Raw genomic sequence first — 27,892 nt, forward strand, 5'->3', positions numbered from 1 at the left:
AATTTTTTCCATTTCAAGAAAAATTACCATTTTTTAACTCTTGGAGAGAAGAAGTAAAAAACTCATTAAAGAGAAAACACTTTTTGAAAAGCTTAAAAATTAAAATAAAATTAAGCACCTTGTTTCATAATTTTAAAACATTTAGGTTTTAATTCAATGTTTTGAACTATTTTAATGATTTTAAAATAAAACATCATTTTAAGGAAATCAGATTTTTATTTAAAATGTTACACCTTCAGCTTCGAAGCAAAGAAAACATTCTGAGGGGGGGAAAAAAGTTCAAACACATTTTCAGTCAAAAAGCTGGCTTTTTCCCCAGTTAATTGGTATTTTCTGATTGAAAATTCAGTGAGGTCTAACTTCAGTCAATGCCTCAAATACTTTCCCAAATAAATTTTCACAACGTCTTCCTAAATCAGCTGTAGTAAAACTTGTTAATAATCCTGTCTCTCCTTTTCTCAGACTCTACCTCCCATTCCAGCAAGAATAAGTATCAGTCTCACCTCAAACCCCCAATTTCAGATTTACATTTTCCTAGAACAGTCTCTTTATCAAGTCCAAGGAATAGAATAAACCTCAGGTGGCACATGTTGAAGTAAAACTTTGCTTCTCTGTTAAATGTAATACGTGAACAGATTCACCAGAAATTACAGGTTTCATACATTTTTACCTTCAATCAGTATTCTCAGCAGACATCAATCAAATGAAATGTGTAACATTTTTCTAGACTTTCAACAAATGAAAAGTGATCCTTGGTCTTGATATTACATTCATCTGTTAACCTAGACAGATGGCTATCCAAGTTCAACTGTATATAACATAATTTGGCAGTACCAAGGATGTAGAACTTGAAAAAAATTGTCTGAAGCTTGTGTTTGTGTATAACTTTTGAGTTAACTAGGTTTGGTTGGGTTCTTTTTTTAAATATACTTAAGTAAATTGATACTGTGAGCTAGTCTATATAAAATAAATTTGTTGACATCTGCTCAGGATTGTGAGGATTAATCAAACTCTCGAACTGGTAAATAAGTGTCATTGTGTATCAGCAAACACGTGAAGAAATAAGATTGATTTATCACTGTTGTTTCTCCAAGTCAAGTTCGAAGTCCATGAGCAAACAATGGGGATGCTTCAGTTTTGTGCCTGGAATGCACACAGTTCCCAAGGATCACAATTTAACAGAGATTATTAAAATCACTATTCACTTAAAAAGCAGTTCTACCATGAGTCACATTTCAGAGGATACACTGTTGATTACAGCTTAAAGCAGAATTTAGAGTGCAGATCACAGCTCTGAGCAGGAGCTCAGAGGACTAGCAAATATTGGGGTGGATTGGCTAGTAGAGACACAGACTGAACATAAATTTAATCCTGCATGAAAAGATAGATATGGTATTTTAATTCTGAAGATTTGGTAGAATCAGAAATCTGACAGGATGAAAAAAAATTCTCTGAGTGAAAACATGCAAGGTTAAGTTTTACTCAAAAGGTGCCATTTCAAAACGAGCAGAAGAAAGATTATCACAGAAGTATAGATGCACCTTCAATGTCAGCTTTCCAAGGCAGCGTTACAACAACATTCTATTTGCAAAGGAGACAACCACAAGATGGCTCCTTTCATGTGATGCTGGCTAAAACAGAAACCTACTCCGATAACGTAGGCTGCTTGGTCTTTTCACTCCCTTTCATCCACAACTGGAAATCAGGCACCATCCTCTTTGACAAAAGGACGGTGCTACAATTGCTTTATTAAATCACGGTGTGGGGAGGAGTGTGCTGGCTCTTAAACGAAACCCCTCAAACACAAGCATCTAATCCCACTGAACACTTGCCAGGCTCAGACACAGGCATTTCACGCTCTTCACCTTTCTCGAGATTTTTGTTTGTTCTCTTAGAAAGAGGATGAGGCATTATTTAATATTTTTCCATGGAAATACTTCCAGATAATTGAACTATAGAATTATCGTATGATTTATTAACTCCACATCCGTATAGATGCAATCAAGCTATGGATTTGGTAGTTATTTCATTTAACATTTGAATAAATATTACATAAACGTGCTGTTTCAAACTTCCATCCCGATGCAAAACAAAATGGTACACAGAGCAATTACGTGTTTTTAACGTAAGGATGTCTGAAAGGCTTCCTGTGCTCACTTCCATAGATTCCATACCAGCAGCCATGAATTCCCAGGGTTGCCACGTGCAGTGCCCCACCGTACCTCGGGTTGCGAGTGAGCTGACGTTTTTACGGTATCCTTTGTGTTCCTTAATAGCTCAAAACACCTCGGAGCACAACAGAGATGACACAAATGTGTCACTTCCCTGTCGCTGAACAGCGGGCTACATCATGGCAACTACTTACCGCTGCATTTGGAAGTGGAGGAAGACAGTATCTCTAACGAAATGTCAGGAGGGATTCAGGGAGTCACCGTGTGAGTTATTTAAACAGGAACTCCAGCAAGACTCCTCCACACATTCGTGAGCTTTTCCAGATAAAAGTTATTTACCGAACACAGGTAGTCAGGAATTCAGATTTACATTAATCCTCAATGTAAAGATAAGTGGAGATACCACACGCTTTGGCAGTCCTGCAATTCTGCAGAGAACTCCTCCTTTTGGAGACGAGGACACTGAAGGAGCTTTTTATTGCTGTGGTTCGGGCTCAGTAAAAAGGAAAATGGAAATGGTTTGATATTGATTTCTTACAGAGCTGTGTTTCTTTTACCACAATGCCGGTACTTTGTCTCTCAAGAAATGTTAATTTTCAGTTAAAACTGGTAAGGAATGTGGGAAAAAGGAGGCCAGTTTATCAAAAAGCCAACAACTGCAGTTAATTCCCTTACTTTTAAGGCACTAGACCTCTCCGTTAAGCATGGCCCAGATGACTCACGCGTATCAAGAAGAGAATAGTCGCACAGAGGCAGAATTGACAAAGCCTTATGATGAATAAAGTCACTCCTCCCAGGCTCATAAAAGATGGCAGCTTTACAACTGTAGTGTAACAAATCTGTTTTTATTTATTACCCACAAAATCCCATCGATTCCTAAGCAGTGAAGTTTTTAAAAAAGGCTTCTTTATGCATGAGTAAATATTTTTCTAATGAAATCTGGGTTCGCCTTGCAACCCAACCTTAGTTTATTTAATAGCGAGATAGCTTTCTCCAGGGAAGGCAGGCAGAAATGGGGGATGGGCAAGGGAGAAGTTGGCTCTGGCTACAGTGCGCAGCTGCTCTTCGCTACTCGCCTGCAATGGAGTAATACATCAGTAGTTATTTGAAAGTCAGACAGATTCCCGGCTCTCCTTGCCAGACAAAACTCTTGAGAACTGAGGACTGGAAAGGAGGATAAAGGACTTTCAGTTTACTGTTTTTCCACTTACGGCTTTTTTTCCATGTCAGCAGCTACTGCTGCTATTAATGTCCTGATCTTTGTGCCTTCAGAGGCCTCACATACTATGCAAACTTAGTTTTAGCACTTGAGCGCTAATGCTTTTAACTTTACTAAATTACTTTTTGCAAAATGCTTCAGCTGTTTCTGTCAATAACTTCAATCTGAAAGAATAATCTTTATTTCCTATTCTGTGTAAGGCCTCTGCAGCAGAACATTCAGTCTTCGCTGAAGAAAGGTGAAGATAGCAAGAAATCCAGGTAAGAACAACATACTTCATGTGGCACACCACGCGCTTGGGGCTTAATTTAATTAAAAATAAGAAGGAAACCTAATATTTGATCTAGCCCTTGAAAATGATGAGTCAGACTCTATTTTCTCTAGGAAAATAACGGAAAGTTCCCACCACCACACAAATAAATTCATGACATCTGAAAAGGTGCTCTATTTTCATCATAGGACAAGTGAGAGTTTCGGGGGGGGCGTAAAAAAACTGAATAATGTTTGGCTAAGTTTGTCCTTTTGCAAATCCCCCCTCTAAGGTTCTAGATAGGAAAACAAAATGAAACACAAAGCAGCTAGTACGATCCCCCACAGATCCAAGACTGGATTCAGACATAATATGGGAGACAGCCAGCAATTCTGGATGTTCTAAGGGATTCAGGACCAGACAAAACGTGAGGAACTCCTTATGTGACTGGGCACATGGGTGCAAATGACCTTTATGGAGGGAGGACTCGTGTCAGAATGCAGATGCCTAATGCAGCCTGAGAAGCCTTTGGCCTCCCAAGACCCCTGTCAGCTCTGTGCAGGCATGGCACAGGAGCTGAGTAAACTGAAACCTTCCTGCAGTGGCAGCTGGCAACCAGGAGGAAGAATACTCTTAGGCATCTCAAATGGCACTAGAGGCATACATATGGGCAATGAAATAAAGCCCTACGTGTTAACCAGTGCAAGCCTGCTACAGCAAGAATGGAAGGATTTGAACGAACTACATATTCAATTAAATTCTGCAGTAGTTTTTTACCCCCAACTCCCCCCCGCCTTTGTTCTGTACATGTTATAAAATGCTCCATATTCAGGTTGTCTGAAAAGAAAAACGTGTTAATGTAACTTACTTGTATCAGAATTGCACAGAAAAGAAGCTGAGTGCGTTGCAGTTACGTAAGCCAGCAAATTATTTTCCACAAAACATTGTTTAAAAATAATGTATATACTTTCTAAATTTATACTTGTTAGACTCTATTGAATATTCAAGAATCCCTCATTTACAGACTATTTTCTTTCTCAGCCTTTATCCAAAAGAGAACAGAAAAGCAAACTTAGCTAAAATAAACCCAACCTCTTCTTCCACTTAGCTTTGCCTGTAAACTCTTCTGTGTCTTCGTCTGTTTCATTCTTAGGGGAAATTTAGTTCTGTTAAATGCCCCAACAAAACATGAAGTCTACATCCTTGATCTGACAGAAACAGAAACAAAAAGCCTCTCACTTCCCTTAAAAGACCAGGAATAGCACTGCAGACAAAATTAATGCAAACAGGCCTACAAATAACTTCTTTTTTTTTTCCCCCAAATATACAGAAATGTGCTCTACTAAGTTTAGCAGGTGAACTCTTCTGAATCATTAAAAAAAAACAGGAATATGTTTTTGTGTAAGCAATACTGTGCACGTACTGAGTTTCTGCATTCCAATAAAGAATTTCCGGGTTTTGATAATAAATGCTAAAAAATGTGTTCACACAAAACAGAAAATGCAAATAACCTGAGATGTTATGTCTTACTGCTTCCCTTTTTCATAAAAGGTTGTAAATTACAGTTTAACCCATGACTGTAAATTTCCTGAATTACACTAAGTGCAAACAGACCATAATAGCAGCTATATTTGTCAAGGAAACAAAATCTATCATCTAGAAAAAGGTTAGAACCATGTAACAGATTTATATTATATGTACCTGATCTTTTGCACAGAAAGACTGTTGAAAATGAAGATATTTTATTGTTCCATATGGAAACTAACCATGGTAATGATAAAGGAGTACAAAAGAATGGGTTATAATGTAATTATAATTAAATGTTCAAGTCAAAACCAGAAGTCCCATGTCCCTGGTTTCATGTAAGACAGAAGTTAAAACATTTTTGTTTGAAATTTAATTTCAATTAAAATTAGCTTATAAGGCCCAGTGCTAAAATGTATTAAGGAAGCCAATGGAAAAGCAGAGAACTAAAAATTAAATCTTTTTATATTTATCTGGATAATGATTCATAATTTAAAAAATAGAGAGACAGCTGTGACTCCCAAAGTCACATGCCAACTACAGACAGATGAAGGAATGAGTCTCTCATGGAGAGCACGGTGCTTCTCTGTTTGGAACTTTTCGTGTGGATCACCAGCAAGGAAATAAAAAAGCCTGACCTCATAATCCAGTCACGAAACTTAAGATACCAGGGTTCAGTTCCATGTGCAGAATCCCTGTTAAAGCCTCTTCTCTTTTCTCTATTTCACTTCCCCCTTCTGAAAAGAATCACAGCATCTGTCTGTCTTGCAGGGAGTGCTAAAAAGTAAAGATGGTGTCTATAAGGAAACAAGATAGGCAACTGACTTTACTTGGTATGGCGGTTTCTATATCCCAGTAAGAGAGAAAAACCACTTGCACAGCTTGACTATGAATCCTCTCAAGTTCAGGAATATTTAATTCTTGTTCATCTTCACTGTAGCCAACATGTTTTTAATATTTACTGCTTTTAATGATAGTTATAAACAATATGTGAGCCACTGTCAGTGCTCACCCACAACACAAAAGGAAACTTCACCTGTTTTCAACCTCAGAAACTGCGTCCTTTAAACCAGATGTTCTGGTAATGATAATTTTTACACCAGAAGTTATAGTTTTGGGGATTTGGAGGGAGAGTGTTTGATTTAGGGTGTGCCTTTTTCTTGTTTTTTTCTTTCTACTGCACTATCATATCGGGCCTGCATTATTTAATCCCAAAACGAGGCACACTCATGTAAAATGTTAGCATCTGCCTAGCTATATATAGGGAAAAAAATCCACAAAATAGAAGAACATAGAGGATGATGAACTCCCAAAGCTTCTGAAAACAAAGGCCAGATCCAACTTAAGATGAACGTTTATATAAGGCAAAGGCTAAGGTCCTGAACTAAAAGTAGCTGGAGCTGAAAGTACTCCCTCCCCTGGCCAAAGCATTTAGCTTTCCTGTGCATCAGGGTCACCGTCTAAAAAAGGGTTTATTTGTAATTCATCCCCCTTTAGACATCATTCAGAGATCTGTAACTTGGCAGCCTTGTAGAAACCTCATTTCATGTTGGTGAAGGTAAAATAACAGAGGATACCAATATTAGCTGCAGTTAATGCCTAGTGTTTAAATCCCTCATACCATAGTGTTGCATTTTTACCTCAAAGCACTTTGATTAATTAAGCTTCTTACCACCACATGATTTGATTATTCGCATTTTGCAGACAAAAACCCTAATGAAATAAGCCTCTACAGTTTAAATAAGGCCACAATGAGTATGACAAGGTCAAAACATGAGTTTCTGAAAACAAGCTTTATATCTTCATATTCTGTTAATACTGATATATATAATCACATACAAGTTTAATCATTTTTATGAATTTACAGTTAAATGTAAGAGTTCTTGATACGAGACTTGAGTGGCTTGTCAGTACAGACAGACCTATGTAATTACTTACTTGACTGCACAATCAAAACAAAACTTTGAGAACACAAGAAATGTGTTTCATTTTGCTGCATTTTTTGCAGTCTAAATCCACCGTTTCTAGCTCGGTGCAACATTGTGATATTTTAAGGAAAAAAAAATCTTAAGCCAAATCTCCCATTTGCTGTGGCAACAACATTCTGGAAAGCCCTTTCTCTACATGAGAGCACCCACTCAGTATCAGCACCTTTCCACAGCGAATGAATTCCCTAATTGCTTCCTTGAAGGCTAAACAATTACCCCGTATGTCCAATTCCTTTGCTAAGATTTTACATACATATAAAAAGACTATTTGCTATGGGAAGCATATGTCAAGAGGGCGTTTCTGATGGGCTGTATTCCAGGCTGCAGTTCTTTCTGCTTGCAGGTAGGTGTTTTTCTTTGTGTTGGAATCTTATCTCTGAGGATTGGATATCATACATAGAGTTCTAGCTATGCCAAAAACGCAAAGAAGCCAAATGAATGTGAGGAACGCCTACAGAACCACAATACATTATTACTGGAAGTAGTATATAAACCCATGAGCAAGGACAGATTCAGCAAAAGCTGAAAATTAACGCTGACATGTTAGCCCAACAGCCCAGAGTTCCCCCTCAAAATGTATATGGAATTTAAAAAAGCTACTTAAAAAAAATCCCTGGTTTTGGCAGGGATAGAGTTAATTTTCTGCACAGTAGCTAGTACAAGGCTATGATTTGGATTTGTGCTGAAAACAGTGTCGATGACACAGAGATGTTTCAGATATCACTGAGCAGCGCTTGCACAGAGCCAAGGCCTCCCCTGCTTCTCACCCCACCCCACCAGTGAGTAGGCTAGGGTTGCAGAAGGAATTAGGAGGGGACACAGCCGGGACAGCTGACCCTACTGACCAAAGGGATATTCCAAACCATATGACATCAGCATATGAAGCTGATGAAGAAAGGGAGGGACATTCAGAGTGATGGCATTTGTCTGTCCAAGTAACGGTTACACGTGATGGAGCCCCGCTGTCCTGGGGATGGGTGGGCTCCTGCCTGCCCATGGGAAGTGGGGAATGAATCCTTGCCTTGCTCTGCTTGTGCACATGGCTTTTGCTTTACCTTTTGTTAACCTGCCTTTATCTCAACCCACGGGTTTTCTCTCTGTTACCCTCCTGATTCTCTCCGCCATCCTGCTGGGGATAAGCGAGTGAGTGGCTGCGCGGTGCTGAGTTGCCAGTTGGGATTAAACCATTGACAAACCAAAAGAAAAAACCCTACCGTCTTTATACATTTAACTACTAGTTCAATCTGAAAAGTAATTTTAAAAAATCAATTTAAACCAAGTAATTTCAGACAGTAGCTCTACCCACCACGGTAGTTTCCACTCACCCACAAAATACATGTTTCTCATGCACAAGACCTATTCCAAAAGCACTTAGAAACGTTTTATTTTTCCTAATTACTGGGGGTTTTTTGCTTCCATAAGAGAAAGAAACAATATACCGAGAAATCAGAACTCCTATATTAAGGAAAAGCTATTTGACAATACCTTAATGATCAATTTAATCTGATGTTAAAGAAAAGCTTTTAAAATGCCTAGGTCTCTTGGTACTTTTAGCAGAAATTACTTTGAACCTTCTCTGACCCAGAACATAACTCCTGGCTTGCATCACTTAATAGTGTATACTGAAAAAGAAATATCCCTTGATTTTCAGGGATGGACTTAGATTAAAAAAAAAACAAACATAGCAGCAATTTAATTTTATGACTGTTAGAAAAGTAGGTCAGAAATACTTTGGACAGGAAACAATTAGGGGCAATCAACAGGAGTTTAGTCCTAAAGTTTTTGTGGAGACATTACTCAAGGGCTGTTTTCTAGCTGCAATTAGAAATTTGGCATTGTCATTTTTGTCGGGAATTAACAAGACTATCCTTTGGCTTGGAATCCATTAGGCATCGCAAACCCACGGTCACCTCCGGGTGCTGAAGTTGGCTTAAAAGCCAATGTAGGTGGAAACACCACACCAGAATGTTCAAATACCAGGTCAGGACGGAAAGCGAGGGAGCACGGCATACACATCCACAGTCCCTTTGAGCCGGGGAGGTGTCTGCTCAGGTGAACAACGTTACTCGACGTCTGGAAGAGGCCTTTTGACGCGGTACGGTTTGTTTTCCATCAAATCTGCGTTCGTGTTGTGCTTTTACGCAAACATCCTGCCTCCTTAACCGCAGCTGTCAGCCGCAACGGCGCCCTGGAGAGTTAATAACCTTGCTGGAACGCGGCGTCGATCGGGAGGGCGGGGGGAAGAATCTCAGCGCATCCTCGGGGGGTGGCCGACCCCGCTACCCCGAGCAGAGGCTGGGGAGCGCTGGCGCAGCTCCGTGCCCCGCGGCAGAGCCCTCTCGCCAGCAGAGTTCACCTGCGCGGCGGGGAGAGGCGGGAGCACGGACCGCTCCTCTCGCCCCGCGGCGCAGGGAGGGATAAACCCAACGCGCCGCCGCGCCGGGTGCCTCGCTCTGGCGAGCCCAGAGGCGCCATCTCTTCCCCGCCCGGCGCGCCGGGACCGAGGAGGCCGCTCCCGCCCCTCCCCGGAGGCTGCTGCCAAACCAGCCTCCTCAGGCGGCGGCAACAGCCCTCCCGCCTCAGGCAACGGGGAAAAAAACCTGACAGACCATCCGCAGGCGGGGCACGGCCGCAGCCTCCCGTGCCCTGCCCTGGCCGGTAGCCCTCTTCCAGCCGCGCCCTCCCCTCACCGGGCAGCGGGGAAGGGGTGGCAGCCCTCTTCCTGCCCCGCCTTCCCCTCACCGGGCAGCGGGGAAGGATCGGCAACCCTCTTCCCGCCGCGCCCTGCCTGGCGCCTGCTTTGCCAGTATCCCCATCCGCCCATCCATCCCTTTTCCCGCCCCGGCCCCTGCGCCCGGCCCCTCCCGTGAGGGGCGGAGCGACGCGCCCGGCTCCGCCCCGCTTCCTTTGTGCTCAGGCAGCCAGCGGCAGCCGCAGTCGCCGCCGCTTCCAGCCTGGACAGCGCGTCCCTGCCCGCCCGCTTCTTCTCTTCCCCCCCCTTTCCCTCTTTCCTACTCCCCCCTCCCCTCGCCCCTGCCGCCGTCACCTCTCTCGCCGCTTTCCCCTTGCCTTGCCCGCCCTCTCGCTCGCCATGTCTCTGGGAGCCGGCCCCGAGGCGGGTTTCTCCAGCGAGGAGCTGCTGACCCTGCGCTTCCCCCTGCACCGCGCCTGCCGCGATGGGGACCTGCCCGCCTTGTGCGCGCTTCTCCAGAGCTCGCCCCGCTCCGACTTGGCGGCCGAGGACTCCTTCTACGGCTGGACGCCCATCCACTGGGCCGCGCACTTCGGCAAGGTGGGGCACGGATCGGCCGGCGGCGGGAGCGGGGGAAAGGCGGGGGGTGGGGGTGGGGGGGATGATGATGATGATGGTGTGAAGGGGAAGGAGGGCGCGAGTGCCCCTCGCGCGCAACGCGGCGCCATCTTTGCCCCTTGCGCGCGCTCTGCCGGGAGGCGCCCGCCGCGCCGCCCTCCCCCTCCTCCTCTCGCCGCTCGTTTCTCCTCGGGGGATCGGGCGGGAGGGGAGAGACGCGGCCGCTTTGGCTTCTTTCCCGTCCCCGCGGTCACGGCGAGGCGGGGGTGGGGCAGATCGCAGGGCTGGCGGCACCTGCCGTCCCCGAACCGCTCGCCCCCCTCCCCGCCAGCGGCGGGAGCGGCCCGTTGTTCCGCAGCCACCCCGGCAAACTGGCTGACAGAAGCGGCCCTGGCGCTCGCAGCCGGCCTTTCAAAAGGCGCCCCGGTCACCGGCACAGGGCGGCGAGAGCCAATAGGGAGAAGGAGGGGCAGGGGGCTCCTCCCACGCTGACCCCCTCCGGACCTCCCGGGCGGGCGCCGGGCAGGCGGGTTGGGAAGAGGGTCCCGCCGTGGCGGCCATCCTCCCCGTCCTTCCTCACTAACGCACCCTCTCGCCGCGCTCATCCATCCTTTGTTTGCAGAGTCTGGTCACGGTCCTTACCGGCCTCAGACCCCGCGCCTTGGAGACGGCTTTGTTGTGTCTGTGTTATGGCTACCGGCTCGTGAGGAGTCGGGGGCAGAAGATGCTTGCGCGGGTAGAGCGCTCCACTGTGGCCCTCAGGATGAAAAATAAACTGTGGCTTAGCCTTGCGCGGGCGCGAGAGCGGAATGAACTGCCTGGGCGTCGTTGCCGTGCAGGAAAGGTCAAAACAGAAGTAGCTACGCTGTGATTCAAAGCTTGCGTCAGGCCAGGGTTAGGCGGGAAGTTATGGAGCCAGCTCTTCACCGAGAGGGTGGTCAAACACTGGAGCAGGCCCCGCCAGGGAGGAGGGTGGATGCCTCAGGGCTGTTGTTGAAGAGCCGTTTGGACAGTTCCCTTAACGACATGCTTTTACTTTGGGTCAGGCAGTCGCGACTAGGCGATGGTTGCTGGTTCCTTCCGCCCGAATCCGTCTGCTTCTTTTCCTGAAACCTTTGCCTTCGGTTTCTTTTGAACCTTAAGTAATAAAAAATAGTGATCTTTTTAAGCTGAGGGGCACTGCTTAAAGTCCTGCCGTATGGGAATCCTAGTACCATTTGTAAAATAAACGTGGCAGTAATACTTTTTTGTTGGATTGAGATACTTGAAAACGGGAATTAACAGCTAGTTAGGAAATAGGCAATTTCTAAAGCTCCTTTCTTCTCTGGCTTATCTCTAACTTCAAGTCGTAAGATGAGTGGCGTGTTAATTTCTTGATTTTATGTAGGCCTTTCCTGTTTCTAATGGGGTGAGCGTGCCAGCCTAAAGTAGAATTCCAGCCTAGAGGGTTAGGGTTTGGAGTGTTAGGTTTTTTTTCCCTCATTAATTTGTCTCTGTTTGGATTTTGAAGGACATTTGTTCTGGATCTCCCTCCCATTTCTAATATGTTTCCTTTTGTTTATTGGTTGTGTGCCAGAGGAGGAAAATGAATGTAGTTAGGCAGTTGTCGTGGTTTATAAAAGAAGAGATAGTTTCTATACGTTAAATGATTTATCTGCAGTGGTTGAGAGACACTTTGGAAACACAACTAAGTAGTCCTTCAGTCTTAATAAAACAGAAGAAAAAACCCACCCCAACAAAAACAAACAACCTAGCCCCAGACAAGAACCTCCCAAAACCTAAAGCAGCCTTTTATCTGTTCAGGAAGAGGCTAATCTACATTAAAAAAATGTGGAGTGCCTTCAATTTTGTCATGAAGTATGCTAATTTGGTGTGTTATGCAGTCTTCTGTTTCATTTTTCCATCTTGTAAGAATTTTTCTAATTCTTCCTCAGTGCATGCTCATGGCAGTCTTACTTTTGCCTTGAAAGTGTGTGGTGGTTTGTATTGTTGTTTGGGTTTGCTTTATTTTTTTCCCTTCAAGCATCTTCAACATTCTACTAACCATCATAGGTTGTGTTTCTGTGTGCCTTCTGGCTTCTGTCGAAGAGACTTAACTGCAGCAACAGCTAACAAAGGGACCAAGTCAGCCTGGGAGATCCCGTGTTTACATTTGCCATGTTCATTCTCTGGTGTCAGCAAAATCTGATACGTGTTTTTGTTGTTGTTGCACGGGGGAAAAATCTGGCAAGTGAAATGAGACTTGTAAAGATGACATAGGATATAAATGGGTTTTACACAGCTTTGCATATCTACTTTCCTGAAAGCCTTGTGCTGAGGTCTAGGCAGTTTCAATACGCAGACATTATCTGCATGTTTCACAGTCTTCTTAGGGGATGTTGCTTCCTGTGAGCCAGAAGCTATGCAACACGCTTGAAAAAGTTACAGTAATGTAACTGGATCCCAAACTTGACTCATGTTGTGTTTGTGTGGCATAGTTATACTTCCACCTTTCACCAGTTAATGATAGTGAAATGGTTGCTGCTATTGGGAGACATTCACGTGCGTGTCTTAGGTTGTTAATCATGTGGGAGTTTCCACGTTCAGATTCATCAGAACTTCTGTTTCTCAAAGTATCACAGCAATTTAAAACATCAATTTTTGTACTGTTCATTAATAGTTACTGAACAGGACGCTCTCCCTCTTCACATCTTTGGGGTTTTTTTTCTAGATTTTGTGGGATTTCCAATTGTTTGGTTTTCTTTTCCTGAAAGAAATTAAATGGTGACAGAACGTCATGGCTGCCCTTCTGATACAGGGCCATCAGATATGTATTGGTCCTGACTGTAGGAGGCTGAAATGACAAGAACCCATTCAGATGCTTTCCAGAAGTCCTTGTGGAACAACTTGTGTGAACCGTTCTAGATTTCACTGCCTACAACATGTGCCCACATGTGTGCATGGACACTTGGCATCAGTCAAGGGTTGGGGAACTCAGATTGTTTCATTCCTTTTACCTGCTGCACAGCTTGAACGTAAATTAAAGCTCTCATTATATCAAAAGGGACAGTACAATATCAATTTAGAATAAAGCTGTGTAACACTGTATTATTGCATGTAGATGTAGGTGTGCTGCAGTAAGGAAGTAGCACCAACAGTTAAGTTCTGTTAGAAATGACACTGAAAGATAGGCTTGGGTGTGGGTTTTTTTCGGAGGGGAATATTTGTCCAATACTAGTACCAATAAAAATGGGGGCTCTTAAGGCTAAAAAAGAAGCCGTGTTATATTTTAATAGCTTACTCTGAAACATGCTGGTGCAGTTTGTAAGTAATAAATAAAACTGGCTAAGTCAATTGAAAATGGTAGATGTACAACTGGTGTTTCTGGCTGTAGTATCTGGAGCTTTAATGACAGCATGGGCTGCTTCTAGAGATACAAGTCATCCAGATTGACTTGCAGTGTTGAGTATCTGTAGTGGAGTTTGCTTTTTCAGCACGTTCCCCAGTGTCAGAGAAGCGCTTGTGTCCTCAGATGGGAATTAATTCCCATTAAGAGTTGCTGTATTCAAATTAGAGTTAATTATATAGTGCCCTAAATTACACTGTCGTTCTGTAGATTTCTGAGAAGGTGGGTCAGAATGTAAAATTGTTAACAGTCTAAAAAGCTGCCAGGGAGGTAGAAAATTAGGGGTTTGCATGCAAAAACGAAGTCGCTGTTAATTCGCTTCATCTTCTACTAACATTAATTTTTCTTCCACATGTATTGTTATTTTCTCTGACCACATCCAGTTGCTTGTCCTCTTCTCCTAGTTTTATTTTTGCCTTTTTGTTGTTTACATTATAGGAAGCAAAATAGTAGTAAGTACATTCTGTTTCTTTTGGAACAAAAGTAGCACAGATAAAAATGCTTTGTCTCTTCCTTGGTGTTTTGCCAGTCTTGAAGCCTGTGTGGAGGCCTGTCTTTCTTCATTAAATCAGTTTAACCTCTATGCTCTAGATATAACAGTACTGTGGAAAATATCTTCTTAAAGGTTATTTAATGGAAGCAGACTTGCGTGTTCTGATCTCAAGCATAAACAATCAAGTGAAACGCTTATTTTTTGTGATGTTGACTTTTCCTATCCATGGAAGTAATTTACCTACTGTAATGCTGGAAGAAGCAGATTTTTCTGACAGCCATGAAGCAGGAGACGTATAACTTCAGCTGTTAATGGGATGAAATGTTATCTTTGTTGTTAAAACCCTGTAAGAGATAATGGGGGGGCGGGCGCAGGGGGGAGAAGGAAGCACACAAGAAGAACAAAACAAACGTTTGAACTTGAAGTTCTGTATAGATAATCATGACGTTGAGCCGTTTTACAAACTGAATTTAAACAGTACAAGATGTTGCCAGCAAATGAGCTGTAATGTTTTTCCCCTTTCAATTTCAAAGGCCTGTCTAAATATGAAAATTCTTCGAGCCTGGTTTCTATGTAGGAAATAGTTCTTCTTTCCTGAAGTTATAACGCTTGCCTGAAAGTGTTGGCAAATTAATTCTATTAAGTCTGTTGTGGGATTTTTTTTTTTTAAAAAAAGGGGGGGGAAGGGACTTAACCTTTGTAGTTACAGTAGAGGAACTTCTTGATGTAGCAGTTTTTTCATGGCATCTATTAATATTTACAGTGTTACAATTATTAAGGATTAACAGCAATATTAGGTGTGCTAGCATGTGAACACTGGGGAAGGTCTAAGACTAGCAAATAGGAAATGTATTTCAGTAGTGTTAGACTTAAGCATTTTCTTACACTTGAGGGTTTTGTTGGGGTTTTTTTCAGTAAAAGTGCTTATTTGCTTTTGGAAAGGTACTTTGGTAACATTGAGACTTACGGATCTAGATTCATTAATACTGCAGTATTTTAGGTTACCCTCACCCTTCCACATTTACTTAATATAATTGGTGGCTTAATGGTATATCTATGTCTAGTGTCAGGTATTACAGTCCAAAAAGTACTTTTGAATGGAATAGGGTTCATAAGTGTTTATTGCAATTCTATGAGGTAAGGAAAGAATTGTAGGTCATGGTGTATTTGCAAAACTAATACAAAATTGTTCACCGCAGTGGTTAGTACTTTTATCTCATGTGTGTGATGCATCAGGATAAGGAATTTAAAGTGTTGGTTTCTTCTTTAAAAAATGACTGACGTAGAGCAGAAGAGAAGAATGTTGACGTGATGTTTATGCTTCTATCTGTAATCAAGCTGCCAGCTGTCTTTCTGATGTTCTTTAATTGCTCCTTTCTGAACCGATTTTCCACCTAGCTGTGGCTTGGCTAACAAACATCTCCTTTAACTCTTAAGAGGCTGACCCACACACTTTTGTTTTGGGTGAACCAATCCCCTGATTCGGTGTGGTGGTTTTTTGTTTTGCTGTGACATGTGTGTGCAGTGGTGTTTGTTTCAAGCCACAATAAATGGAAGCCTAGCCTAAACTGTTTATTTTAGCATAGTGTGTTCCTTTTCCTGTCAACAAAGTCAGTTTTACTATGTGACAGGAAAGGCGCGTTTTTTTGTGGTTTTACTATTTTTGAAAGTTGAAGTCATGGAGGCTGTGGTTTGCCTAGCTTCCAGAAATGTGATGTTATGAACACTTTAAAATAGTAGCTGGACATTTGACACTTCTGGTCAGTATGATGGGGGGAAAATAAAAGTCAAGATACAGTCTTGACACAATATGCAGCTTTTTTTAAATGGACCTTTTCTTTTACGCTGTTGCCACAAGCATGCAAGCTATTTTGCTTTTAACAGCTGTAATAACAGGAAAACAGTGAAAATAATCTATTCTTTTTATAGATTTGGCATAGTATTAATAGTGTTAGTTTTCATCAGTAGTATGCTTTTGCCACTCTTAAGAAGTATCAAATTTAAAATCTTTATTAGGCTTTTCTGTTTTACCTTCCTCTAAACTCTCCTGAGGGAAGAGAGATCTGTGAATCTCCTAACAACGCTCTTGTTTTGGCAAACATTATCTAATAATGCCTGGCTTGTGTCATGTTTGCAGCTTGGCTGGATCGGAACTTCTTCTTTCTCTCCCTAACGGAAGTGAAGGAAATAGCCCTTTCAGTCAGCTCTGAGGAGTTTATGCCCTCTTCCCCTCCCCCCTCCCCCCGCCCCATCCTGAAAATAAACATTGGAATTCAGTGAAATGAAGTGGGGTGGAATTCAGTGGGGTGAAAATTAAGTACTTTTCCAGTATGGCTTATGGCCAGAGGGAGGGGGAGACACATGGGGAGGAGGAGGGAAATCCTAATGTTCACATTCTCTCATTTTGTATCCACGTAACCTCACTACCTTTCCTAGATTTTATGTATTTATTTAGCATATGCTAACTGTCACAGAACATCTGTGTAACATTTTTGGTTTTATTCCCTCATGTCTTTAAAGCTGGAGTGCCTAATGCAGTTAGTAAGAGCGGGAGCTTCTGTAAATGCCAGTACAACACGTTTTGCTCAAACACCAGCCCACATTGCTGCTTTTGGAGGACATCCACAGTGCCTGAATTGGTTGATTCAAGTGGGGGCCAACATAAACAAACAGGTATGGATTCATGCATATTTCATATCTGCCTGTGGTTTTGGAAGGAATGACTTTGTCCCTTTTTGCTACATGTATGATCCTTACATTCACATGCAGACATGTTATTTTTGACATCAGCTGAAGTCAGATGACATAGTTCAGATGTAGACCTTTTTCATTACAGTAGAGATAGGACTAACAAATGTCCTTTAAGCCTCTAAAGTTTTGGAGAACACTTGTTTTAGGATTTAACATCTTGCTGCTTCTTGAACAAAATGGTATGCTGCTCATGTCAGCAGCAAATACTCCAATATTTTAATGCCTCTTTAGGGGAAATACGACACTAGCGAGAAACATCTTACTGAATACGCTAAGGACTGAGAAATTCCCTCTTACCTACAGAACCATGAGACCTTGATTTAGTCATACATCTAACTAGTAAGGTCTAGCATGGTTTATTTTAAGGTGTATCTGATAACATGCTGTTTTCAGCGTATTGTCATTTCTAAAGCTTTTCTAGGAACTTACTGGAAATAGTTTAGAGACGCGTACAAAGAAAGAATAGGTGACTTCTAAAAACAATTTTCAATTATTTTTACTGTATGGTAATGATTTATTTGGTAGCAGAGATGCATTAATATAGCAAAATTCCTGTAAAGGGCTGTTGTACCCTGGTACAGTAAGAGAATCGAGTGCTTGAAACTCATGCATTTGGAGAAAATGTTTACAGTAGTGAATAGATCTTTGCTGGGCGTGCATAATGTGTGCCTTTATAACAGTACTCAATACTTCACAATATTCTAGGAGAGTAAGTAATACTACTTCAGTATGCATTTACTAAAAGCTGTAGTGTAGCTCAGCATCTATAAAATGTCTGGTCTGCTAAAACGCACATCGTATCTATAAATAAATATATAATGGCCAGACTCTGTTTGGTGTGCAGTGGAGTTAGAACTTAAGTCTGCTGAAGAACCTGAACATGTGCATTTTTAGAGTTTGGTTCTTTTTTTTTTTTTCTTTTTCTTTTTTTTTCTTTTTTAAACCTATGCAAAAATAAGAAATGGGGAAGTTTGTGTTGAGTTTTCAGAAAAGAAGGCTGGTGCATTGAGAACAGCTGTGAGACACCAGAAGTGTAGAGGCAATGAAGGTGACTGGATGCAGAGGCTATAGATCGCATCTTCTCCTTGATACCTGGCAAAAGTAACTTATGCAATAAGTTATTGCTGCGTAGTGGTAGAATCGTCAGAAGAGAAAATACAAGAACTATAAATGCATCTGGAGACCAGGTAAGAACATAAAGAGATGGTGATTAGAGAGGAAACATGGCATGCACAGAATAAAGATACACAAATATCTGCTAAATGAGAAGAGAAGAATGAATGAAAATGAATGAATGAGAAGAATGAAAGTTTCCAGTTACGAGGATAAAAAGAAGAACTGACCAGTGAGGTTGAAATGGAGTTGAAGAACAAGCTTGCTGTCCTGGAACGTGATGTGGGGAAAGAAATAATCACATCTAGTGAGTGAGATTATAGCAAAGAAGAAAGTAGCAGCTAGCCCCCAAAAGAAGAGGAAAAGAGTGCAGAGATTTCTCTCCATTGGCAGAGGGCAACATGCAGATGACTGTGAAGGGAGGCTGAAGGCAGTAATGACACGCAGTTTAAAGCAGATAGGAAACCCATTCCAACTTCTGAAGTCACCAGGAGTAGTCAGTGACTCAGGAATCTTTACAGATCAATGGTCTCTCACCAGAGCAAATCCAAGTAATAGATCTGCAGTCCTCCACAGGAGGAAGAGCACTGTTACCAAGTTTTCAAATGAGGTAGTGATGATAGTCTCGTGTAGGCTTCTAAGAGCAGAATCAGGTATTGATATGCCAAGGACACTAATATAGTTACTACTGAGAGCTGACATGGTGGAAGCCTCATGTTGTTAATGGTAGGCTCAATTTACCCTTGAATGTAATAATTTACTTGCCCCCACAAAATATTTCTGAACATATGAGATGAGAGATTCAATGATAGGAAGACAGCTCTGGTCAATTAAAATGAAATTAGAAACAAAGGAAGTCTCTAAGTTCTCTGTTAGGAAGCAACTGGTCAGTCTCCGTGGTTTCACATGGATGAGCACTGAAAGCTAGACAGCGTACCTTGGTGATACTACCGCAGCAACTCATCCTGCAGATATTTGGAGTGTTTCATACATGGCTATGTAAAGCATAGTGCATGCTTTGCTCTCCCCAATTCCTCTCAGCTGTTTATTGAATTGCAGTCAAATTCTACTATTGTTTGATTTGAACTGCTTGATAAATGATCTTGGTTCCTTACTTAATTTCCAAGCACTTTAGGTGATCATCTAGGGCTTCCACCCACACTTTTCAGCTTTTGGAGCACTATTTCCTGATGTGTATTTTGTTTATTCCTTCCAGCTCGCTGACTGATGCTGTACTTCAGACAGACATAGTCACTGGCTAATGGTTGTGTGAGGACAAGTGTTACATGGACACTGGATACAAAACACATGCTGAGAAAGATCTGGGAATACTTGATATTTAAACTAGTAAAACTTCCCTTCCAAACTGACTCCTGGTCTTTGGCTACAGACTAACCCATCACCTCTGGAAAAAAGACAAGGATAGCTTCTGAAAAGGAATCCACTCTGGTCTCAGTCTTAACGTAAACCTCCGGTACTCAGTAGCATTTGCATGCACGCTTTCTCGTATCTGCCCTGAGGTACTGTATTGTAGCCCATGCTGCCTGCCCTGAGGTTTAGGAGAACTTGAAAATGCTTATCTCAGTGTGGGTGACAGATGCCCAGGATGCTTCTTGGGCAGCAATAATGAAGGACAAATGCTGAAAACTGCTTGTCCCAGCTGTACCTTGCTCCCCAAATAAGTTCTGTGAGTATGTTCTGTGATGCCCAGCCCTTTTGTATAACTGTATGTGCTGGCTAGAACCATCTCTCTGATCAGTGGGCAGTTCTTCTCCCACCCAGGATCACCGTAAAAATACACAGGAGAAAGCTGGAGTGTCAAGCAATGACCTGCATATTTCTACCCAGCAGTAGACTCAAAGGAAACTCCTGTTATTTTTTATGTTTCTTCTATGTTTCATCTCAGTGCCTATTAGTAGACCTTAACAATGTGACTCAAGACCTGCGCTTGTCTACCTGCCTGCCCTAGTTGACCAGTACAAAGTACTCTGATGAAAAAGATTGTTACTTAATTAAATGTACTTTTCCCTCTGGCCTCAGCCTATTAAACATTCTGTTATGTGTTGACTGGCCAAAAATGCAGTTTCATGTGGCTGTAAAGAGAAGAAAACAGAAACACTACATCCTAAGAGGTGACAACCAACTTGCTTTTCATCCAGCTGGTTACCTTCACATGGCAGTGATGGCAGATAGATTTAGGAGGGAGAGTTAGGCTACCCATGCTAGCAAGAACTGTAAGCACGCTGGTATCCTTGGTGGGAAGGAAGAAAACGCCTTCGGTATGTTACAATTTCGTCTTCTAAACAACAGTTTGGACTAAATCCGGATAAAAATAATCCATCAGTACTCAAAAGGAGAAATCTTAATGAATTCCAAGCTGCTTAAGCAAAGAATGAGGAAAAATACTCAGTGTTCTCTAGCTTCTACTCCTTGGCTTCAGAAAAGGTAGGGTGCTGGGATCTGGGATATAGGAACAGCTTTGGAAGTGTGAAATTCAGTCAGTTGAGTCAAGGGGTGAACTTACTTGACAAGAGATATGAATTAAAATAGTTCCTTTGTGTCTCAGGTATCTATGCTAGAAGTGTCTGGTAAGTGCTTAGTGGTGTGGTTTAACCCTGGGAGGCACCTAAGCACCACACAGCTGCTTGCTCATTCCCCACCCTGGCTGGGCTGAAAGAGAATCAGAAAGGGAAAGTGAGAATGCTTGGGTTGAGACATTTTAATAGGTAAAAAGAGAAAGGAAAATACAAGAAATAAAGTGATGATGATAAAGTTTTGAAAAACCCATGCCACAACCAAAACCTTATGGAATAGCTCGCCACTGGATGATTGATGCCCTGCCAGGCCTCAGACACCAACAGCCTTGGCAGATTCCCACCCCTCTGGCTTTTCTTGGGAAGCATGATATTTCTCTGGTCAGTTGTCCCAGCTGTCACCTGCCAGCTTCTTGAGTACCCCCAGGCTGCTCCTAGCTAAAACATTGGTGTATTATGAACAGCACCACTTTAGTCAGAAGTCCAAAATAGCAGCACCATGTCAGCTACTGTGAAGAGAATTAACTACCCCAGACAAAGCCAATACACATAATTGAAAGCTTTCTGTGTAAATGTGCATGGGTGGTTGGTTTTTTTTTTTTGTTTTAAAAAGAAAGATTTACAGGTAAGTAACTTTTTTTTTTAAATATTTTTATGACAGGGGTGTAAAGGTGCCATGGGTGAAATTAACAGAAATGTGCCCAGGAACCTGAAGAATAAAATAGAAAATTTGTTCTAAGTTCAACTGAATGATCCTAAAACAGACAGAAATTTGAATGCCAAAAAGGCAGGATATAGGGAAATAAAATAATAATGGGTTTAGACTGAACTGAAGAAAAAAAACCCACTTCTAAAAGAGGCTTGGGAATAAGCAGAGTTTGAGAAAAATGTTTAGTCAGTTGAGGAAATGTTTTTTGAGGTTAAGCAGCATAGTGAGGAAATGCAAACTGAGATGGATACACTGATAAAATTTAAGTAAAAAAATAGGCACTTCAGCTGCATAAATAAAAGAGTAAGGAAGGAAGCTAGATACTTAGTCAGTAAAATGAAATAGAAGTCAAAGGTAACCTGGTCATCACCCCAAGTTACCCTTGTCTTTGCAGAAGAATAGTTGTGTTCCTCAAGGGAAAGGAGGAAGATGTTTGACAGTGGCATTGAGTTGCAAAAAATAAATGTACCTATAATTTCTCATTAGTCTTTGTCATCTCTTCAGGAGAAATGTACACAAAATACTTGGTCTCCACAGAAGCAAACAATGCTACATTAATAAAGCTTAATTGATCTTTCTGCTCATTCATTTACAATGTGATTCCTGGATTGTGAGACAAGTTTGGGTTGCAGGTTAAATGTTACATCAGAAGGGGAAATGGGACCCTGAAAAGATCTGCTCTAGATATGAAAGGCTAGTACAAGTTACTGGTTTTTTAAATTTCTGTTTTTCCCCCTTTCTGGAATGTTATAACAGGATTATACCAAACTGCAATACGTGTGAGCGCTGGGACAATTAGAAGGCTGATGAGGTATTATCAAGGATATAGGAGCTTGTGGAGTCCCTCAAAATGAAATAAGTTTGTTCCACACAACCAAAAAAGAGAGGGGAGAGGTGTCTTAAGCATGAAAACGTGCTAGCAAACCAGACCTTGAACTGCTCTCAGAAACTCTTGGCAAAGCCTCTGTTAAACAGTTTTTTTTGTTTAGGGCCGTTCATTCCAATTGTTGAATGAAAACAAGTGTTCTGAGGCTCATAGAGTATTTTCATCTGTGCAGGTGATACTGGATGTCTTGAAAAACAAGTAAGCTTTAAAGCCATTTTTCAGTGGGAGATACGTAGATTTTTTTCTATTCAGTCTAGCTCATAACACAGAGAAGTTCTTTGTAGAGCTGGGAGACTTACTTCAGAAACCATTTTGGTGCAAATTGATCTGGTCCCCTAGGAGAACTTCAAAAGAAGATCACAGTGATGGCAGAATTTTAGGTGCCATAATTGAAATCGATACTATAAAAATCTGAATCACTGTATTCTGACACTCTCTTAAGTATTTTCTGAATTCCTTAGCTTTGGGGAAGAGACACACTTTACTGGGCCAGTGATTGAAAGAAGCCCTTCTCAAGACATATATTCTCTTCTGCAATACTAACCTTTTTCTGATAGCTGCCTTAGCTTATGCTTGTAATGGAGTGGTGAGGAATCCTTTTGCAAAGGTCTCTTCTCATCCTTCTGGTGTTTCTCCACAGCAATCCTTCACAGTTTGGATCTCTGGGTATTACTGTGGGTGACATACTAGGCTTAAGGGGCTGGTAGAGGTTTCATTGGGTTTTGTCGCATGCATGGCTAGTTGAACTAATTTTCCCAAAATTGAACTTCCTATTGAATGATTATCTTTTAAGTTAGAGTTGGGATTGTAAATACTAATGCTGAACACAAGAGGCAAATCACTTCCATTTCTGTACTTACTTAAGAAAGGGGCAGGAGAGAAGTAAGAAGTAACAAAATGATGAATCGAAGACGGCTTCCATGATGAAGAAATGTGTTTCACTATGAAGAAAACTTCCCTGGCTAAATTCGTGCCAAATGAATTTCCATGTGTGATAGTTAATTAAATTGTGTCCTTTCTGCCCTCCTGTACCTTCAAGAAAAGCTAGAAATAGGAGAAATTATATAAACTTCATTGGAAAGCAGTCTTCTATTCATCAGCTACAGCCAGACATTTTGGAAGAAGTGCTGTATGGCTCTTTTCTAAAATCACTAAAGTCTCCAATGAGTTTTCTGCTCTTTTTCTGCCTCCAAACTATATCAGCCTCAACAATTTTTTGTAGTTCATAAAAAAGTAAACTTTGTACTATTATTGTTCCCTGCAGAGAGTGCTAGGTACTTCACTGTTTGGCAGAATATATGTCTTAAGTACTGGTAAACTGGCTTACCCTCAGTGAATTTGTAATTGGTTATAAAAACATTTGTAGCATAAAATTGGGAAGTAGGAAACTGAGAGTCTGTAATGCATAACCCAGCATTCACGGTCATATTTTATTGATGTGGTCTAAAAGATGTGATTTAATTTCTCAGAAACTTGGCAATTAAAAAAACCTGCTAACTGTCTATCCAGATGGTACATTTTGAATATATTCCTATTTGAAACAGCTAGAGTGTAACTGGTACTGTAGAGTTGGGTATAAACACTGTTGTACCTGAAGAGTGGGGAATGAGTAAAGGTGCTTTGTTACTTTAATAGGTAGCGTTGGTGTTTCATTAAAAGGCATGGAGAAGTAAACAGGAGGCACATACAGTTAGAACATGTTTTAATATCGAGTAGACAAGTCTGTCTAAAACTTAGAAAGAGGATGGGAAAGGGGTGAAAAAAACCCCTTGCTCTCCATTGTAAGCATTGAGGACTGTGATAATACGAGAAAACTGTAATCAAGCATTAACTTACTACTTGAGGCCCTGTTTCATTATCGTTTCTTCTCTGTGGTTCTTAACACTGATGGTTAATTGCAAGTGCTGAATTCCATCTGCAGCCTGTAGATCACAGCATATGGAGTTCACCTTCTGCTTGCCAGTTGCATTTGTAAAGTTGACGTAGATTCTCCCTGTTCTCTTTGAGGACACTCTGTAGAGGGGAGTTGCCTGAAGAGCAGTATGCTACTCCTAGTATGTTCTGCACATAACGCAGTAAGGTGAAGCGATTGGATGTCCCAGTTAACAACCACGGAATATAAATGGATAAAGATAGTCAGAGAAGTGTGTAGGATGTGAGTCAGTGTGCATGTCTCAGGAGAGAACTGGTCTGTCCAGTGCACTCTGGGCACACTTAATTTACAGTAGAGTTAGATGCACATCCTCCTCACCTGGTGAGTATTTATGGTGCGAAACGGTGCTGCGTGTGTCAGCAAGATCTGAAAGCACCAGAGTCCCCCAAACTCGGCCGGGCTGCTGCTGAATTCACGATGTCTTGCTCAGCTCCACATGTTGGGAGTAAAGGTGTTAAAACAACTTGCTACTGTAGTATGTGGTGGTGGTGGTGGGGGGGGGTGGTTAACCTGTTGTGCTGAATATGACTCTGCTGATTGTCTAGTTCTTGGGTAAGGCTTACCTTGTGAGTTAGGTGCCCTTACCATTGTTTCTTGCTAAGTATCTAATGTACATGACAGCCTACTGCGAACTTAATAATAAAGTACCTGATGCATTTGCTAGCTAATAAATGCTGCTTTTATGTATATGAATGTAAAAGTAAGATTTTAATGTTAAGAAAGATTATGCTTGACAAAATGTAGTTTGTCTTTACAGGATTATGTTGGTGAAACTCCTATTCATAAAGCAGCACGGTCTGGTAGTATGGATTCCATAAGTGCCCTTGTGGCTCATGGTGCGCAAATAGAGTAAGTGAGGTATTTTTTTGTTGTTGTTGATTGTTGTGTGTTTAGCTAACTAACTTAGACCAGTAAACACAGATAATAATGTCAGAAAGAAAAGTCCAAACAGAAACACCCAATTAAAAAACTAGACATGTTCAACTGTAACAAAGCCCAAGATGTTTTGCATGTCTGGTAATGAAATTTATTATACCTGAGTGATACCAGTGTACTATGTTAATGCTGCAATTATATCTGATATATTAAAATATTAATCACACTTCTGTCAGATGACCCCAAATCTTACACTTTATAAAGCTTGTAGTTGTGTTTTACAACAAATTTACACCTTGCATTGCATTGGTGAATAAGTATAGAACACAATGCAAAAGCAGCATTCTGTGCAAAATAGCACCCCCACACTCTTTCTTCGCAGTTAGTTTAATACTGTTTGCTAGTGTATTGTGTATTTGCCCTGTTAACTTTTTTCTTTGAAGGTTTATGTACTGCAAAAACATTCAGAAAATCTCACAAACTTTTGCAACTTACAGCATGGACAAAATGGATGCAGTTTTCACCTAGAAATGTTGAGTATAAGCTCTATGGCTTATAATAATGTAAATACTTTAGCAATTTGTTTTAATTAGAACTAGCCTTATTTTCTTAAATGGTAACTAGTTACTGTATTTTAACCTGCTATATGACAATTTTAAGTTGTAAGTGAAATAAGAATCATGTAGTTAATTTCTTGTTTTACCCTTTGGTTTCCATCTTACTGTTTTTGTAATGCTGCCCTGATAAATCTACCATAACATTTAATTCTTTCAATGGTATCTTAGAGTATTCAGGGAATATAGTACCTTTTAAGATAACAGTAATGAACAAACTGCTTTATATGAAGAGATTGCTTCATAGAATAGTGACACTGAAGTAACTTACGCAGCTGTCTCTGTTATTGTCAAGATCATTAAATCAGTATTAAAATTTACAAATTCCCATTTTGCACTCACTTTCAGGTATCTTAACATAAACTTGGATTTAAATTTACTGTGGAATTGAGCAAACCTAAATTATCATCATCAATTAGTATGTAATCTTGTGATTTTTTACGAAGTGTCCAATCAAAAGAGAAGTGGCAGAACTGTGTAAACAATGTGGAATGTGTGAGTTAAGAGACTGGTACAGAGAAGAGGACAGTTACATCCATAGGACTTTAAAAATAAGTAGGCAAGTAACAGAGCCTGGAGAAGTGGCTGCAACTCTTAACTCACAGAACTAAAGTTTTGTTTTGTAAATGTATTTGCAAGCCACAGGCAGAATATTTCTGTTAAATTTGGAGTGTGTCTGCCTTTGACCAAAGCTATTTGCAGCAGTAGTAGTGTAGTTTTATAGCAGTTCTAGTGAACAGGAAGTAGTCAGAATTCTCAGCTTTCTAACTTGGGATTCCTTTTATGTTTCAGTAGGAGAGACAAGTCACAGGCTCTGTAGGTAAATATCAGATCCTATCCAGGCAGTGGCAAAATCAGGGATGCAAATGGTATAGGCTGGGTGGAGCAACCTGTGTTTAGTCATTTAAAGGATCAGGACCTGGCCCTGGCACCAGAGAGCATTGACTAGCTATTGACTGATTGGGGTGAGGATTTCTTTCGACAGAATCTAGTTTCCAGGCTCAGTATGTTAAATTAGGCCAAATCTATGTATATGCTTCTGACACTGATTAATTTTGCGTTATCTGCATTTGAAAAATGGCCCCATATATCTAGTGGTTATGGTGCTTTCCTGACCTTTGTGACATTTTGAAGACATAAGTGCCCTGAAAGTTTTGATTATTTTTATAGCTTCGGTTAGAAGAAAAGGAGAGGGATCTTACCCATGCATTTTGAGGTTCCATTTGTATGTATTAACTGAAATTACAATTGACTGTGTAGGACCAAGGCAAGAATTCTACTGAATGCAGAATGAAGCACTAACTAGAACTGAAGTGCTGATCTGTACTGATGGTGATCATGGCCTTTTTCACGGGGATTAGATCATCTAGTGCAATTTTTTTTCCTTTATACAGTTATGATATAAAAATCTAGTTATGTGAAGATGCAGAGAATATCCCTTGTGACTGCAAATAGTCAGATGTACTGCTTATACTGGATGCTTAAAGTACACGTCAAGTATTGCACCATCCCTAGTTTTTTATAGAGCATAGGGTTAACACTAGTGTTAAAATTTCATTATTAGACAAACACTAGTAATCAGTAGTGTAATACTGCAAGAGAAGTGGTTTTGATAAGCCTGTGATTATGGAAGTACTGCTGTCAAAATGAAATAGCTTGGACTAGTGTGATCTTTAGTATCAGTGTTTATGGTATTTCTACCTTCTTTATTCCTTTGGTTATGTTGGTAGCCAAAGAATATTGACAGTAGTCCAGTGCAGATAAAATTAAGACTTCTAGTTTGATTAAAATTGCCACACTTGAACTGTTCTAGTTTACTTTATTTCAGGCTTGTTAGTGTATTGCATTTACAGAGAAATATGCTATGTTGCAGTCTCTAAATTTCATGAAGTTGTTACATTGTTTTCCTAATTGATGAGAGAGAATTTGGGTCTCTATTCCGGTGTAAATTTTTAATAATATTAAAAAATAATAATTGTACCCTAGTGAAAATATTTTGATTTTTTTTGTGGTATTTACCTTCTCATTTTAGCTGAAGCATATTCTGTGCACTGTATGTCCTACAGCCATAAAAATGGTTGCTCCACTAACTATGGTATTCATGGACCCTTGAAGAGGGGGAAGCAGGTGGTCACA

At 41.0% G+C, this 27,892-nt stretch overlaps 1 protein-coding gene across 1 annotated transcript in view; it reads left to right on the forward strand.

Moving 5' to 3' along the window:
- The first annotated feature begins 10,110 nt into the window (after window positions 1-10,110).
- Window positions 10,111-27,892, forward strand: part of ANKRD10 (ankyrin repeat domain 10) — a 38,917-nt gene continuing 21,135 nt past the window's right edge. The window contains exons 1-3 of the mRNA XM_084279235.1: window positions 10,111-10,444; window positions 16,861-17,013; window positions 25,024-25,115. Of these exons, the coding sequence (XP_084135361.1) occupies window positions 10,244-10,444; window positions 16,861-17,013; window positions 25,024-25,115 (446 nt within the window). The 5' untranslated portion in view covers window positions 10,111-10,243. The remainder of the gene's footprint in view (window positions 10,445-16,860; window positions 17,014-25,023; window positions 25,116-27,892) is intronic.

The sequence above is a fragment of the Gallinula chloropus genome (assembly GCF_964237585.1).
Source record: "Gallinula chloropus genome assembly, chromosome: 1".
In the NCBI taxonomy this organism is placed as follows: domain Eukaryota; kingdom Metazoa; phylum Chordata; class Aves; order Gruiformes; family Rallidae; genus Gallinula; species Gallinula chloropus.